Source organism: Pseudophryne corroboree, chromosome 7, assembly GCF_028390025.1.
Source record: "Pseudophryne corroboree isolate aPseCor3 chromosome 7, aPseCor3.hap2, whole genome shotgun sequence".
NCBI lineage: Eukaryota > Metazoa > Chordata > Amphibia > Anura > Myobatrachidae > Pseudophryne > Pseudophryne corroboree.
The window spans coordinates 289,831,644-289,849,798 of record NC_086450.1 but is presented as its reverse complement, the minus strand read 5'-3'; the positions used below and the strand labels follow the sequence as shown (position 1 = coordinate 289,849,798).

At 41.3% G+C, this 18,155-nt stretch overlaps 1 protein-coding gene and 1 long non-coding RNA gene across 4 annotated transcripts in view; one reads left to right on the top strand and one right to left on the bottom strand.

Annotated features, from left to right (window-relative positions):
- LOC134945129 (uncharacterized) overlaps nt 1-18,155 on the top strand; it is a 155,256-nt gene that overhangs the window by 16,861 nt on the left and 120,240 nt on the right. The gene's annotated exons all lie outside the window — the stretch shown is intronic.
- Nucleotides 589-2,059, bottom strand: LOC134943604 (hemoglobin subunit alpha-5-like). The gene is made up of 3 exons (XM_063932359.1): nt 1,965-2,059; nt 1,138-1,342; nt 589-802 (listed from the first exon to the last, which is right to left on the bottom strand). The coding sequence occupies exons 1-3, from the start codon at nt 2,057-2,059 to the stop codon at nt 674-676; spliced, it is 429 nt and encodes a 142-aa protein (XP_063788429.1). The 3' UTR covers nt 589-673.

The window sequence follows — 18,155 nt, the reverse complement described above, 5'->3', positions numbered from 1 at the left end:
TATAGGAATAAGACAGAGAAGGTCATTCAGATCCCATCGGATCTGCTACTTCATGTGCAAGGCACAGATGTTAAGAACTTTCCATATGTGCAGAACCCATTCTGCATGTGCGATGTAGGAAGCACTTATTATAATAGACACTTCCTGCTGCAATACCATACATAGCTATCACTGATGTTTTCTGTCTCTAATAGAATGTTAGTGTAGAAATTTTACAGGACTATAAAATTAATTTGGATTGCTTTCATAAAGAATAATAGAGAGAATTATTACGTAGTATATGAAATGAATTACAGTGAAACACATCTGATATCACCTATCTAGACATAATTTAAGACAAGCGTGCTATGTGTGGTGAGTAGACATGTTAATAGCTGTTTATAACATTTCACTTTATGATATTACTAAATTACCAAATTTAGAAATAAAATCTTTTTATTTTAATAAAAATCACTTATTTTCTATGCTAGTTCTCCTTTATAAAAGAAAACTGTGTAACAACTAGACACAATTATAAACCCAAACCCGTTCATCTGTAAATACAAGTAACTACACAAGTCAAAAGACAGTGAGTGACACAGACCACTATTGAATTGCTGAAATTCAGTTTATTGAATACAGTGATGCTGAGTATGACAGTGTAACTCTCAGCTATCACCCTGGGAGGACCAGATTATCTGTATTTGGAAACCAGGGTAGAGGACACAGCAGCGAGGAACTTGTCCCAGGCAGCTTGGGCAACAGCAGTGAAGTCAGCAGGGTAGTGGACAGCCAGGGTCACTTGGATGGAGTGAGACAGCAACTAGAAGACAAATGCTTTTTTCTAATTCCAGTAAAATCAAATAATTATACATAATGTATTTTTAACTTAGCCTCATTTATTTGTACATGGTTTCATTTATAAACTGTAATATGTAACTTAAAGAAAATGCTCTACAGTACATCTACCAACTTTATTCCATATGTTCAATATTAAAAGAGTGACAAAGATGAATGGAACCTAAAAAAAAAAATTCTTAAAAAGCTTGAGGCTACCCCCAATTTTTTGCACCTATTAAATTTTCAGGGCTAATTGAATACCGCCAAATATTCTATGTGAAATAGCAATAAAGTGACAAAGATGAATGAAACACTTACTCTGAAGTTGCCAGGGTCAACTCTGAGCTTCTGAGCATGAAGGTCACTGAGGGTGGACAGAGCATGGTCAATGTCATCCAGGTGGTGGGCAGCATTTCCAATGGCTTTCAGAATCTTTCCTCCGTGGTTATGGAGATCCTTGGAGCCATGGCTCAGGTCAAAATGGCTAAAGTAGGTTTTGGTCTGAGGGTAGCTCAGGAACAGCCTATATGGAATTATAAGATATGATTAATACATAGTATTAACAAAAAGAATGACGATGTAACAAAATTTCCTTTATTATCATCTAAATGTAAAAGACTATGAACAATACTGTATGTTGAGTGACATTTTATCTCATTTCTTTTGTTAGGCATAATTAATGCAACTACAGTGCAAATTTAGAGCAGTATTAATAATAGCCAGTTCGGATGATAAGAGCAACTCAGTTAAGATAAGGGATAATGCATAGGGGGATGATGCATACCTTACTGATATTTTAAGGAGATTATAGGCATTTCTGTACTGGTTTACATCTGTTTGCAATTCCATTAACAGTCCCTTACTGTATGCTACCACCATTACAACACCTGGTACAGTACCTCCTCACTACCTCATGCTGCGTACTCACATATGGGTATGGCTTGTTTTTTGGGCATAATGTAAACTGACATTAATCTATTAGGGCATCAGCCATTACAAGTCTATACAGTCTACACAGTTGGTATCAATTGTGTGTTCTTAACTGAACATTAAAGATGCAAAGAGGAGATATTTGAATTTGTTACTATCTATGTAAATGTCATAATGAATATGTAAATAAGTAGAGGATATTCAGTAATTATTACCTTTCCAGGGCCTCTGCTCCAATGTCATCAGTATGACCCTCCACCTTTGCCCAGAGGGCATTGATAGCGGCCCTTTCAGCTGCAGAGAAAGTCATGGTTGCCTCAGGTTCAGTGCTGATGACTTGTAAATGGAATTTTGCAGCACTTTTAAAGAGAAATGGATTTAACATAACCTGTCCTAACCCTTTTTCCATTGGCTACCATTTTCGTTACACCCATACTGTTATCTGTTAACACAAAGAATGACGTTAGGGATCCATAGTGCCTGATATAGTGATATATCTCTTTATCTCTACATACAGTAAGCACAGTATGTGCAGTTTAGCATGTAGCATTTGTGACAACAGTTTTTGAATCCTGTTGACAGCATAATGTATAACTGCTGATTTGTACTGCAGGACATTGTCTTAAATAATTTCTATTAATTAATGGTTCTAGTTTATGTGCTCTTTGGTTTCAATGTTTGCAATACAATACATGAATTACGGAAACACTTTCATTTCTCTTGTGCTGTTCTGGGTCTGCAAAAAATAATAATACAAGTTTGATGCTAAACAAGTTACATCCAAGATCCACACTCACACAAAAGGTTGCAAATTGCCATTTCTAGGTATGGGGATTTATTTTACTAGTAAAAATGAAAATAAACTATTTGCCTATGAACTTTATAGCATAGCTGTACCATACTGTATGTGCTGCATGTATGTTTACATCTACATCTGATTTCTCTGGATATAGTGAACTACTACTGAATGTAGACTGGCTGTTGTTGTTTCTAATTTCTGCAGATTACTACATGCACCAGTGGTGTCATGAGGGGGTGCAGTGGATTTCACATTTGGAGGGGGTGACTCCAAAAATATGTTGAGCGAAGCGGTGCACTAGTTGGGGTTCCCAGTCATTTTACGGAGTAAACAACACCAAAAACATAGGGTTCATAGGTGTATAAATAATGGGTGCAGTGTGTGGTGTACACGGGCCCTGGGTCCAGGGAGGCGAACACCGCTGTACCTCTCCGGAGTTCCATATCGGTGCTTCCACTGCAACAGAAATCACTCAGTAAATAATGCGGTGGCCATTTTCCTGGTGATTTGCGAATGCACAGTAGAGATTTTTCACCATATTTGGGAGCACTCGTCAACATAAATTTATATGACTATAATGTGGGTTTGTGATAAGCAGTGTATTGATGAGTCATCTAAAACATAACATTTATTCTGTTTTATTTTAAAATAAAGACCATACGGTCAAAGTTTAAAAGTCTTGATCTTCTCAGTTGTTATGGATTCAAGACAAAAGAAGGTGCAATATAGAATTTAGTTGTGAGAGTATATAACATTCGCTATCCAGCCAGTATTTTGAATAAAGATAGATAAGGTGTCCATCTAAATAATGCCCACAGTACCCAGTGTTCCTCAGTGGTCTCCCATCCAAGTACTGACAAGGTTTATCCCATCAGCTTCCGAAATTTAAAAGGATCGGGCTGATTTGGGGATAATATAACCTTGAGCAGTTAGTGAGGATGGTACCAGAAAGAAGAAAGAACCCACTTCTTCTGTCTGTACTCTGCCTGAAATGAGTCGATGAATTATTAATCCCCAGGCTTTTCCAGATGAGAGAGTGTTGGAAAAAAGAGCCAAAGCCCCAGATATTAGGAAATAGTCCACTGAGAATTGTAGTAATAATAATCCTTTGTCAGTATTTGAAGGAAGATAAGCACTTCTGCTTTCTGTTGTGACGGCAAATTGTACGCCGAAAAGGGCTGAACCCCAATCAGCACGGCTGTCAACCAGATGAGAGAGTGATAGAAAACTGTAAGCGTTATACAGAAGAGCTGGGTATTAGAAAACTGATGTTCTGGTATTGATATTATATGCTCAAATGCAACAATCTAGATGTTACCATATCAGGGAAGTGCAGTCAGGGGAGGCAGGGGAGGCAGTGCCTTCCCTGTGATTAATTAGTAAAATAATACATAGAAGATACTTATGACACATATTAATGTCATAAGTATCTTCTTGATGCAATGCCATATTTTTTATTGTGTTAAATGACTTTGGGAGGCACTGACAGCAGTGCCTCCCATATATAACAGGAACAGGGAGAGAGCGGGGGGTGGAGCCTAGCACTGGGCTTTAAAAGACCATTGAAAAACAGTGGGAAAGCGGCACTGAAAAAAGTGCCTCGCTGACAGGGACACCACCCCCGTGTCAGCGAGGCAGCTGTGATTGGACTGCGGATCCACTGCTGGATCCGCTTGTCCAATCACCCAGACGCAGCGGAAGGCGGAAGTTGGGATGGGAGCAGCGGTGGGTCTGCGGTGACTGCTGCTCTCCCCTGTCATGCTCCGCCGGCTCCGTCCCCCCCTCCCGTTCACAGGCAACAGACGTCTCTCTCCTCTGGGCGGCTCTCACCACCTGGAAGTGTCCGCCGGCTCCGTCCCCCCCCCCTCCCGCTCACAGGCACCAGACGTCTCTCTCCTCTGGGCGGCTCTCAGCTGGAAGTGTCCGGCGGCTCCGTCCTCCCCTCCCGCTGACTTGTGCGGCTCTCCCCTGTCCTTCTCCGGCGGCTCTGTCTGCACACAGCAGCAGGCAGGTTTTTTTTTTTTTTCCCTTTCTCTCTCTCTCTCTCTCTCTCTCTCTGTGTAAAAACGGGACGCTGTCTTCCGTAATGTGTAAAAAGGGGGACTGTCTGCTGTAATGTGTAAAAAGGGGGACTGGCTGCCGTAATGTGTAAAAAGTGGACGCTGTTTGCCGTAATGTGTAAAAAAGGGGGCGCTGTCTGCCGTAATGTGTAAAGAAGGGGACGCTGTCTGCCGTAATGTGTAAAAAGGGGACGCTGTCTGCCGTAATGTGTAAAAAGGGGACGCTGTCTACCGTAATGTGTAAAAAGTGGGGTGCTGTCTGCCGTAATGTGTAAAAAAGGGCGCGCTGTCTGCCGTAATGTGTAAAAAGGGCACGCTGTCTGCCGTTATGTGTAAAAAGGGGACGCTGTCTGCCTTAATGTGTATAAAAGGGCGCGCTGTCTGCCGTAATGTGTAAAAAGGGGAAGCTGTCTGCCATAATTTGTTCTCTCTCTCCCTCTCTCTCTCTCTCTCTCTCTCTCTCCTTTTCCCCCCTCCTGTGGGTTGAAATTTTTATGTGTAACGTACTTATTTTCCAGGTAATGGATTCTACTGGACAAGTGGACGTGATCGGCGTGGGATGTAGGTAAGTAATCTCTCTCATTTTTACAGGTACCCCTACCCTATTGGATTCTACATGGACAAGTGGACGTGACCGGCGTGAGATGTAGGTAAGTATGTGTGAGTGTGTACGTGTGTTATAATAAAATTTTACTGTCACGGTGTGTGTGTGTTGTGTTTTTATTTGGGTATTTTTTGTTGTAGAACTACAGGTACCAGCGGACCCTTTATTTCCCCGCATGCTGGTACTTGAGGTTCTCCAAGTACCAGCAAGCGGGGGAGGCTTGCTGGCCCTTGTAGTTCCACAACAAACAACAATATTCTTTTTTTACACACATGGCTATCAGCCCGGCACCCACCGCCCAGGGTGAGTGAGTGAAATACAATATTACAGATCACTCCTTGTTTAATTGTTTATTCTAGGATACAAGATTGATTCAGCTGTTGTGAGAGACTGCCAATGCTCTAATATAGAAACTCTTTCCACTTAGTATTCCATCTTATGAATGAAAAAATATATACATTATAGATGTTTGGGATACTAGTGAATTTTCTTCGTATATTTGACCAGTATTCACTGTTTCTACTTTCTGCATAGCTATAAAACTTTGTGGTGTTAAAATGCATGCAAGCTAAGCTCTAAACCTTGCTAGGTTAAAAAATGTGTATATAGAATTAAGTTCCAAACGCTGCCAGGTGGAAATGAGGATATTGGAATCCTATACCCTGTATAATTGAAAGATCTGGCAGAGTCTAACCTCAACAATCTACATGTATATTATTTTGTCAACATATTTTCAGGTTGTATGTATTTGTCAAATTTTGTTATAGTGAAATACAACATTACAGATCACTCCTTGTTTAATTCTTGTTTTTAGGGTACTATACTGATATCACTATGAGAGATTCTTACTGAATTTATCTAGTAGTGATCTATCACACCAGATGCTTTTAGAGGGGTATCTCTCCCTTTGATTACTGCGAGGATTTGTCATAGGAGCAATATACAATGCGATAGATCACACCCTGCATAATTATCCATTTTAAGATGTGACACTGACCTAGCTGTGAGAGACTTATATTGTTCTGACAGCGAAGCTTAGTCTGAGTCTTATTGAGTGAGAACGTGGATTTTGGGATTATTCCATATGTAAAAGATCTGGTAGAATTTGACTCTAATAACCTGTATGTAGATAATTAACTTGTGGCATCCTATTGATAGATTAACACTCCTTCTTATGTCAGTGCAGAACTCCACACCTATGCATAAAATTTAGATTATGTTTTATTTTGCACATATGGTAACATCTAGATTGTTGCATTTGAGTATATAATATCAATACCAGAACATCAGTTTTCTAATACTCAGCTCTTCTGTATAACGCTTACAGTTTTCTATCACTCTCTCATCTGGTTGACAGCCGTGCTGATTGGGGTTCAGCCCTTTTCGGCGTACAATTTGCCGTCACAACAGAAAGCAGAAGTGCTTATCTTCCTTCAAGTACTGAGAAAGGATTATTATTACTACAATTCTCAGTGGACTATTTCCTAATATCTGGGGCTTTGGCTCTTTTTTCCAACACTCTCTCATCTGGAAAAGCCTGGGGATTAATAATTCATCGACTTATTTCAGGCAGAGTACAGACAGAAGAAGTGGGTTCTTTCTTCTTTCTGGTACCATCCTCACTAACTGCTCAAGGTTATATTATCCCCAAATCAGCCCGATCCTTTTACATTTCGGAAGCTGATGGGATAAACCTTGTCAGTACTTGGATGGGAGACCACTGAGGAACACTGGGTACTGTGGGCATTATTTAGATGGACACCTTATCTATCTTTATTCAAAATACTGGCTGGATAGCGAATGTTATATACTCTTACAACTAAATTCTATATTTCACCTTCTTTTGTCTTGAATCCATAACAACTGAGAAGATCAAGACTTTTAAACTTTGACCGTATGGTCTTTATTTTAAAATAAAACAGAATAAATGTTATGTTTTAGATGACTCATCAATACACTGCTTATCACAAACCCACATTATATTCATATAAATTTATGTTGAAGAGTGCTCCCAAAAAGGAATTTTTTGTCTTTTCTTTCTCTATATACTTGTAGCTTATCTACAAAAAGTTTTTTGGGAGCACCACCAATAACGTAGTGTTGTAAAATTCTTCCAAAACAATGCTGTTTATATTGGTTGTATATATATATCTATACGCATGTACAGTTTTATGTTGTGTCAGTTGGTGCGGAATTGATATCTTGTATCGCAAATTTTTCGCCATATTCCCAGAAACCTGCGCATCTGCAATAAAGATTAGTTGCCAGAAACATGGCAGACCAGAAAATGTGCAAACTCTAATCACAGAAGTGAGCAGGGGGACCACACAGAGTATGAACATGGGCTCTCTCCTCCCTTAACCACTTGCCTAGCATGGTCGCATCAGATGCGACCATACCAGCAAGAGTCTTATCTGACCTGGTCGCACAGAATGGGACCAGTCAGATAGAGAGTGTTAGCAGCTGCAGGAAAGAGAAACTTCCCTCCCGCTGCTGCTGTCAGAGGGACGAGAAAGTCCCTCTGCCCCCCTGCACCCTCTCCCAGTGTTGCCGTGCTGCCAATCATTGCTGATCCTTCAGCACGGCAGAACCCCTCACCCAGCAGCTACAGACAATGACAGCCGCTGGGAAAGTGTAAACCAATCCCCCAAGCCACCCCCCTGTCTACCTGGCAGCTGTCTTGGGTGTAAATAGTAACGTCACAATTGTCGCAATGTTCCAATGTTACTGATCTTCCCATCCGATGTTCCGTTGTTTGAGAGAGAAAAATATTTTTTTTTTTTAAATTTCTTTTTTTTTTTTTTACTAAAATAATTTTGGATAAGGTTAAATTAATGTTCTTCACCTAATTCACTCATTAAAAAAATCCTGACAATTTCTGAGTGTTTTTTGGGGAAATAAATCATCAGTTAAGTGGTTAAACCACCCCTGCTGTGGGTATTACATTCAGGAGGATGTTTATTCCATTCAGTAACATCCTCTATTCTGCTCTCAATTTGCTAAACTTCAGATATTGTTGAGGCGCATTATGGATATTTATTAGCCAGTGACAGTGTCTTGACATTGTAAGTAAGTTTTCTTTTAAGCAGCTAATAGTGTGCCAGAGACACCAGGCTGCGACTTTAATTGTACAGGAATTGGTATAACATACACACAAAGTCTCAGGCACAATGGAATATGGCGTGAGGAAAAGCCATGACTGCTTGTATCCTTTTTACACATATTCAGACTCGTACACAGATGTACAGCAACAGGGCCGGTTCAAGGGCGCAGAGCGCCCCGGGCAGGAAAGGGGCGTGGCCTAATACAGGGGGCGTGGTGAGTCACGCCCCCTGTACATTGAAAGCGCCGCTTGAATGCTGAGCGGTGCGCGATGACGTCATCGCGCACCGCACAGCAAAAGGTCCTCTCCACGAAGAGAAACTAGACGCTATGCGTCTAGTTCCCTTCGTGGAGAGGACCTTTGCTGTGCGGTGCGCGATGACGTCATCGCGCACCGCTCAGCAGTTACTCTCCACGAAGGGAAACTAGACGCATAGCGTCTAGTTCCCTTCACAGGAGGCGACGGGGACGGCAGCGGGCAGCGGAGGCGGACGGGGGACACAGCGGGCAGCAGTGGCGGATTTTGCCACGGTGCGGCGCCCTCCGGATGGCGCCAGCGCCCTCCGGAAGGCGGCGCCCCAGGCAAAAGTCCTGCTTGCCCGTGGCAAGAACCGCCACTGTACAGCAAGTGCAGCAAGCCCAGGTGGTCAGTGTATGTTAGCAATGTAGTTTTGTTGCTTCTTGTTTTTTTAATTATTCTAAAAACATGCATATGATATTGATAAATTAATTTATTTTTGAGCGTAAAGGCACTTGGCATGGTCAAGTCACATGGGACCTTCAACTCTGACCTGAGCCACAGTGTATGAGGACATATGGTAACCACAAAGTTTCAGATTATGCCCAGGGGTGTATTTAGGGGTCAAAGCGCCCCTGGCAAAGTAAAGGACTGGTGCCCCCCCCCCTCCCCCATATTTGAAAAAGGGAAGGCACGTGGCCACTCAATAGTACCCCAATTCAAATTACACCACAGTGATGTGCCTTACTCACATTACACAGCACTGTAATGTACATTATTCACATTATTCTACACAGTAGTACCCATTATACACATTATGCCATACAGTAGTGCCTATATATATATATATATATATATATATATATATATATGTATAGGAAGGTGTGCATACTCCTGGGAAAGTGGACATGGCCTCACAATCACACCCCCGACAGATGCGCGCACACACAATTAGCAGCCTTACACACAATACCCACAGTAGTTTTCCTTACACATAATGTCCCCCAGTATAGTGCCAGTTACACATAATGACCCCAGTAGTGCAGTGCCAGATACACATAATGGCTCTGAGTATAGTGCCTCATACACTTATGCCCCCACAGTGCCAGATACACATATGCCCCCTCAGTGCCAGACACTGCCCCCTCAGTGCTGCTGCCTCTAAAAGTGAATCTACCTACTGCCTGCGGGTGGCACCTCTGGACGGCGCCCCTCCTCGGCTGGCGCCCCTTGCGAGTGCCATCCTGGCCAATAGGACGATACACCCTTGTTTGTCTTGTATGTAAGTATATTGTAGGATTTTATTTAGACTCTTTAGAGCATACAGATGTGTCCTCATACACCTAGTGTCCATGCGCCATACTGTACGAGATGCTCCACCTGACTGAGCTGGTACAAGAGGTGTAATGTTACTGTACCAGCATTTTCTTTACATTTTGCATCTCATGTGTATCACAGATGCAGAGAAACATCATTCAAAGGCCGTGATTCTGAGTCACATGCAATTCTGATGTTCAAGTAGTGGAGCAAATTGTTTGCAATGGCTCATGCCCAAAAACCTCAGAAAACCCTACAGCACATGTGTTACACAGAAACACAGCAGCAGCAACAAAGGCTAGAGTCAGATGGAGAAACAGCTCTTGCCATAGTGCTGGCGGTGTTACAGCATGCAGAGACGCTGTAAGTGGGCATCTCACCACTTGCACATTCTCCATCAACACCAGCAGGCTGATACTTGCATTTGTATATTATCTCAGCTGCGACTCTGGCAAAAGACACAAGTGTGGAAGCAGCTGCTCCAAAGTGTACAAGAGACCAAGGGCTGTGCCTTTACCACATAGAAATTAGTTTGTGTAGCAGGCACTTTTCGTGTTTTGTGTATTAGTTTTGGATCTGGATCCTCGCTAGTGCTTTGAATCTGGATTGGTTTTGTCAAAACCACCCTTTCGGGTTTTGGTTTTGGATCTGGATGATTTTTGAAAAAAACATAAACATAGCTAAAATCACAGAATTTGGGGGTAATTTTGATCCTACGATATTATTAACCTCAATAACATTCATTTCCACTCATTTCCAGGCTATTCTGAACACCTCACACCTCACAATATTGTTTTTAGACCTAAAAGTTGCACCAAGGTAGCTGTATGACTAAGCTAAGTGAAACAAGTGTGCGACATAAACACCTGGCCCATCTAGGAGTGGCATTGCAGTGGTAGACAGGATGGCACTTAAAAAAAAACTAGGCCCCAAACAGCACATCATGCAAAGAAGTAAAAGAGGTGCAATGAGGTAGCTGTATGACTAAGCTAAGCGACACAAGTGTGCGGTACAAACACCTGGCCCATCTAGGAGTGGCACTGCAGTCCCACTGCACTAATGGCGGATACCGGATGCACGTCTAACACCAACATAGCTATCAAGGCCTCCGTTATCCACTTTGCAACAGGATGACTGCTGTCATATTTCATCTTCCTCACAAAGGACTGTTGGACAGTCATTTGCTTAGTTGAAATAGTACAAGTGATCTTCCGACTTCCCCTCTGGGATGATGATCGACTCCCAGCAGCAACAACAGCAGTGGCAGCAGCAGCAGTAGTAGGAAGTGGTTCTTGATCTTTCCCTATTTTATCCTCCAAATTTTTGTTCACCGCACATGGCAAACCCTGTAAAAATTATTTTGATTAAATATTAATAACCCCTTTATTTGGAGTAAATAATATACAGCACAGGACAGCACCACTGAACTTATACGACAGTACCACTGGACTGGACTTATACGGCAGTACCACTGGACTGGACTTATACGGCAGTACCACTGGACTGGACTTATACGGCAGTATCACTGGACTTATACAGCAGTACCACTGGACATATACAGCAGTACCACTGGACATATACAGCAGTATCACTGGACATATACTGCAGTACCACTGGACTGGATTTATACAGCAGTATCACTGAAAATATATGGCAGTACCACTGGACAGATACAGCAGTATCACTAGACATATAAGGCAGTATCACTGGACTTATACGGCAGTGCCACTGGTCATATACAGCAGTATCACTGGACTGTATTTATGTGGTAGTACCACTGAACACATACAGCAGTATCACTGGATTTATACGGCATTACCACTGGACATATACAGCAGTATCACTGGATTTATACGGCAGTATCACTGGACATATACGGCAGTATCACTGGACTGGATTTATACAGCAGTACCACTGGACTGGATTTATACAGCAGTACCACTGGACAAATACGGCAGTATCACTGGACTTATATGCCAGTATCACTGGACTGGATTTATGCGCCAGTACCACTAGATTTATACAGCAGTATCACTGAACTTATACGGCAGTATCAATGGACATATACGGCAGTATCAATGGACATATATGGCAGTATCACTGGACATATACGGCAATATCACTAAACTTATTCTGCAGTACCACTGGACTTATACAGCAGCACAGGGACACCACCACTGGACTGATGCAGGACAACACAGCACCACTGCAATGGACTGGACTTATACAGCAGCACTGGACATATGGCAGCAGAGAACACCACCACTGTGACTGGACTAATGCAGCACAAGACACCACCACCACCACTGGACTGATGCAGCACAACACAGCACCACTGGACTGGACTTATACAGCAGCACTGGACATATGGCAGCAGAGGACACCACCTCTGTGACTGGACTGATGCAGCACAAGACACCACCACTGAACTGATGCAGAACAACACAGCACCACTGGACTGGACTTATACAGCAGCACTGGACATATGGCAGCAGAGGACACCACCACTGTGACTAGACTGATGCAGTACAAGACACTACCACTGGACTGATGCAGTACAACACAGCACCACTGGACTGGACTTATACAGCTACACTGGACATTTGGCAGCAGAGGACACCATCACTGTGACTGGACTGATGCAGCATAAGACACTACACTGGACTGCGCAGCACAAGACAGCACTGGAATCGCCACCCCATTTTTCCTCCCGCACAGACACTGAGGACTGAGATATGTCCTCTCGCTACACTCTCAAATTCCGGAGTGAAAATGGCAGCGACACGCGGCTCCTTATATGGAATCCAAAACCCGTGAGAATCCGACAGTGGGATGATGATGTTTTGCCTCATTCTAGTTTCCGAGTCAGGAGGGAAAACTCGAGCCGGGCTTGGATCCGGGTTTGGGTAGTTAAATTCGGGGGGGGGGTTTGGTTCTCATGGAACCAAACCTGCTCTTCTCTATTTTATACACATACAAAGTCATAGAAGGAGCACAACAGAGCTCATGTGAGAAAAAGTCACAGCCTCTGCATCATAGCACTTGGTGCAGATTCATACTCATTTGTACACAGGTAGACAAATATCGCACATCACATTGATCAGTGCAATCCATACTCACCTACTCCAGGGCCGGATTAGGGGCTACATGGGCCTGGAGCTGAAAATGTTCAAGGGCCTATACTGAGAAGGAGAGGAGCTGTGATGAGTGCTGTGTGAATGTGGCCTGAGCCATGTGAGTGTGTACACCCTATACAGTATAAGCCCCACTGTCTCCCTAAATACATAAACATAGAAATATTGCATCATTTTTGTGAGAAAACTACAAAAAAATGTAATACTTGTGATTTATGATTGTTTGGCCAGCTGTGTGCCTGGTCATCATCCTGCTGCCAGGATGATAGGCCTATTCTTATGTGGAGTCCTGGAGCTGTAGCTCCATCTGTCCCATTGTTAATCTGGCCCTGGCCTACTCTCCAGGAACCTGCAGGAGACACTCGATTTTTGGGGCACCCCCACCCGCATCACACCTATTTCCTAGTGAAGTGGGCAGAATACAGAGTTTAATATAAGGAATCCCAGGGGTGCTTGAGTGGGGTGGGGCCTTTTGACACAGTTGTATGTAATCATGTCATTTTGGCCTTGACCCTATGCAAATATGAACCAATCTAGGACATTTTCCCATGAGGTGGCGGGGCTTAATGATCTACTGGCCTGCCCAGCCTCTATTGCTGCTCACCTGCATCTCTACTCCGGGCTTCTCTCGAGAGGATAAGGACATAGTAGGCAACTATGGTGCAAACTAGAACAGTAGTTTTGTCACTTCCAGATGATTTCACTTATTTATGATTGTTTGGCCAGCTGTGTGCCTGGTCATCATCCTGCTGCCAGGATGATAGGCCTATTCTTATGTGGAGTCCTGGAGCTGTAGCTCCATCTGTCCCATTGTTAATCTGGCCCTGGCCTACTCTCCAGGAACCTGCAGGAGACACTCGATTTTTGGGGCACCCCCACCCGCATCACACCTATTTCCTAGTGAAGTGGGCAGAATACAGAGTTTAATATAAGGAATCCCAGGGGTGCTTGAGTGGGGTGGGGCCTTTTGACACAGTTGTATGTAATCATGTCATTTTGGCCTTGACCCTATGCAAATATGAACCAATCTAGGACATTTTCCCATGAGGTGGCGGGGCTTAATGATCTACTGGCCTGCCCAGCCTCTATTGCTGCTCACCTGCATCTCTACTCCGGGCTTCTCTCGAGAGGATAAGGACATAGTAGGCAACTATGGTGCAAACTAGAACAGTAGTTTTGTCACTTCCAGATGATTTCACTTATTGTTTTATTTATGAGAAGAAGATGCAAATTTTTAGCAAACAAAAAAGAAAAAGAGAAGGCGCCCGTATCCTTAGACTCTGGGGAACTTCCTATTGCTGCACAAATTGGGAGGAGGGGGAATTCCCAACCCCTCAAAATGGAGTATAATATAAAGAAACAAACAAGTACCAATACGTGCGCAGAAGGAAGAATCAATTAATATTTTATTTTAAAATTTTATATTGAATAAATCAAACCTTAATATAAAAATATATATGAATAAAATAAATTAATACAAAAACCTCAGAGTGATCACATTTGATAAATATTGCAATTGACTGTCGCTACTTATAAAATTCATATGTAATTAATATTATAAACCATCTGTCATTGTCCACAATCAAAATGACCTCGTATTCAAGAGGGTCTATTTAATGATTGAAAATATGTAAAACAGTCTCTTTGAAGTTGCAATTGATCCAGATAGGATAACTTTGTATCAGTTTCAAAGTATCTATTATCTCATAGATATGTATAGTGGAATTAGTGAGTATAGATTATAAATAAATACAGCACCTTTATGGCTGGCCAGCCTAATTAGTGATCTGTGTAAATAGACTCACATATCTTGAAAAAAGCTGATTTGTCCAGAGTCAAAAAGATCATAGTGTTAAATTTAGACATCAATGAAAATACCTGTATGGCTATGAGGATTCATTCAGCCGTGCAGCTCAGGTAATCAAGACCGCCGTAAATGCTGGAAATCTGTGTAGCCGTGATTTCTATGTCTCTATGTGGCTGAGACGTGTAGTGCGGCCATCCGTTACCTGTACAGCTAGAAAGTCCCGTTTAGCAGATCGGCTTTGATATCTCCTATAGCCGCTAATTCAGATGACTGTATGGCCGGGATGTTAGTGAAGCTGTATGGCTTGAGATTTCAAGAGTCGCCATATGCTGTACTGTCTGGATGCTTCCTGGACAGTGCAGCTGGATATTCCCTTGTATGGCAGAGATCGTACAAACAATGGCTGCTTCCGGCTGATTAAATGACGGCTGTAGGCAACTTGTGTTGGCAATGGATTGGAGACAACTTAGTAGGCAGTCTGAAACAAGGGGTCACTTCAGGCAAATGATATCTAAAGCATTTCTCGACCTCACCACTGGTCGTTTCATCAGAGGAAAAAAGAGGAAAAGGAAGTCCTTACTCAGCCATATTTAAAGGTCTGGGATAATTAATTAGTGCAAACAGCTGAGATATTACACTCAGATCAACTTCATAGACCAGAGTTGAAACAAAATTAAACTAACATTCTACCTGAATGTACCTGAAGCAGCTTCTGACCCCATACTGCTCCACTCGATTACTGCGATCTGTAGATATCTCCCGTAATTCATCTGGGAGTCGAGCTTTTAGTCATACGGCTCCGACTCTATGGAACTCACTTCCCCGCACATTGCGAGAGGCCCCAACTATAGAATCCTTCAAAAGTAGACTCACGACTATCCTGTTTACTCAAGCATTTCCATAATGTCCCTTTTAGTATCTTCATGCTTCTGTATTTTATGATAATGTACTTCATTATTTACTGTACTATATTATGCTATGTATCTGTTAAGTGCCTTGAGTCCTATTGGAGAAAGAGCGCTATATAAATAAAATTATTATTATTATTATTATTATTATTATTAACATTCTAAATATAAAAGGATATAAATGTATAACCTAAATAATAAATAAATAGATGAATAAATAGATGAATTAGTGGATCCAATAATTTAAATCATCCATAAACATAAATAAATGAAGGATATAAAATATAACATTTATAAAGTGCACAAATATATATACACATACATGTATATGTCTCCCTCCACAAACATGACAGTAGTGAAAAACAAACACATGTATATAGACCACAATAAAAAACAATATCCTATTCTCAGGAGTGGAATAAATGAATAAACAATCATATAGATTATAAAAAAACTTTATATAAATAATTAATTTGCCTACTTATTTTTATTATTTTTATTTTAATTATTATTCATTTTAGAAAAAATTCAATATCAAAACACAAAAAAGAGGAAGGTGAATTGTACAATAAAATATTATATTAGTGTAGTAATCCCACATAATGGGAAAGTTCTGAAGTTTATGACATCAAAATGGTTAATATGGCTGACAGAAGGGACAGCATGCCGTACTCATCCTAAGGACAAGTCCGTCGCCTGTCTATAGACCCCATTATCAAATTTATATTAGTGATCTTGTGTGATCTTATAAACTAATGCTAAAATAATTAATCACCTTAACCAAGGATGACTTAAATTAGCCCTAAAGAATAATATTATAATAATAAGAAGGACCATTAATCCCTATTTTTTCAAGCCAAGTGCTTTTACCCAGTGGATGTTCTCAATAATTGGGATATGTTGTTCCGTTGGCTGATATCAAGTTATCCACTAATTTTTACCAATATGCTAAAACACAATATATAACTATACATAAAACTAAACATAAATAAGAAAGAGAGAGGAGGAGGATTCGAGGGAATATAAAATCCCTATATGAATAGGGCTATGTTATAGAATACCTCAAAATATTAATTCCTAAAAATGTATCGTTGTTGATGTAACATGATAAAGTAACCCCCATGAACCTAAAGTATCACCGGCTGGTATCCCACTTAACCTATCAGTGGACCGATCAAATAGTATTAAATTCTACTGTACCCTTTACAATTGTATATAGACACTCAAGCTAGACACGAAGAGTGGAAAAGGAGGATTAGAGGGATATAGAATCCCTATATAAGTAGGACTATAATCTTTGACATCTAAAATGTATAATTACTAAAAATTTGTCAATGGAACACCAAGTTCCAGCAACCCCCAGGGACCTGGAGTGTCACCGGTTGGCATACCAATTAATCAAATTATGAACCAATCAGATATTGTTAAGTTCCACTGTATCGTTAAGACCATGTGGAGATAATGTTTGTAGTTGAAAAATCCAAAAGGCCTCTCGCCTACAGAACATATTGAACCTATCACGCCCCCTAATAGTGGGTTTGATCTGTTCAATCGCTCTTATCGTGAGGCTCTTCAGACTCCCCTTTTGGCAAACAGAGATATGATTGGAGAGGGGGGGGGTTTAATACCCTTCAAAATATTTTGCCTGTGTTCTAAAAAACGCATATGTAGGGGGTGAATCGTCCTACCTACATATTGGATCCCACAGTGACACTGGATCACGTATATAACATAATTTGATCTGCAATTGAGATAGCTGGTAATCTCAAATTTCTCTTTAGTCACATGTGAGCTAATAATGGGGCATTTGTGATCAACATATGAACATGTTATACACCTTTCTTTGCCGCACTTAAAAAACCCTTTCAGATTTGGTGGTAATTTAAGTCTCTGTTCATTACTGTCCGTACTAGATGTTGTAGGTTCTCTTTTAAACATACTTGGTGCTAATCTCTGTTTTAAAGTTTGTGGTTTCCTAAATACCACAGGATTCCTATCTGAGAGAATACCTTCCAAAAAGCGATCCGACTGTAGAATCATAAGATTCTTGGAAACTATTCTTTTGATTTGACCTGCGGCTGAGTTGTATTGTGTAATAAAAGTAGGTGACTGGTCAAATCTTGTATCTCTTTCGGATATTCTTTTATTCTGATTAATCATTGATGATCTGGAACAGCTAATAGTAGTTTCTAATGCCTTATCAAGGAGGTGGGTGGGGTATCCTTGTTTCACAAAGGAAGCATACATATCTTTTACTTGTAAATTAAAGGATTCCTCAGTGGAACAGTTCCAATGCAACCGAAGGAACTGGCCTTTGGGGATATTATTCTTCCAATGATTGTAATCACTACTTTTGTAGTGTAAATAGTTACCACAATCCACCTCCTTGATATAAGTAGACGATTCTATTTTGGAATCTCTGATAGTAATGAAAATA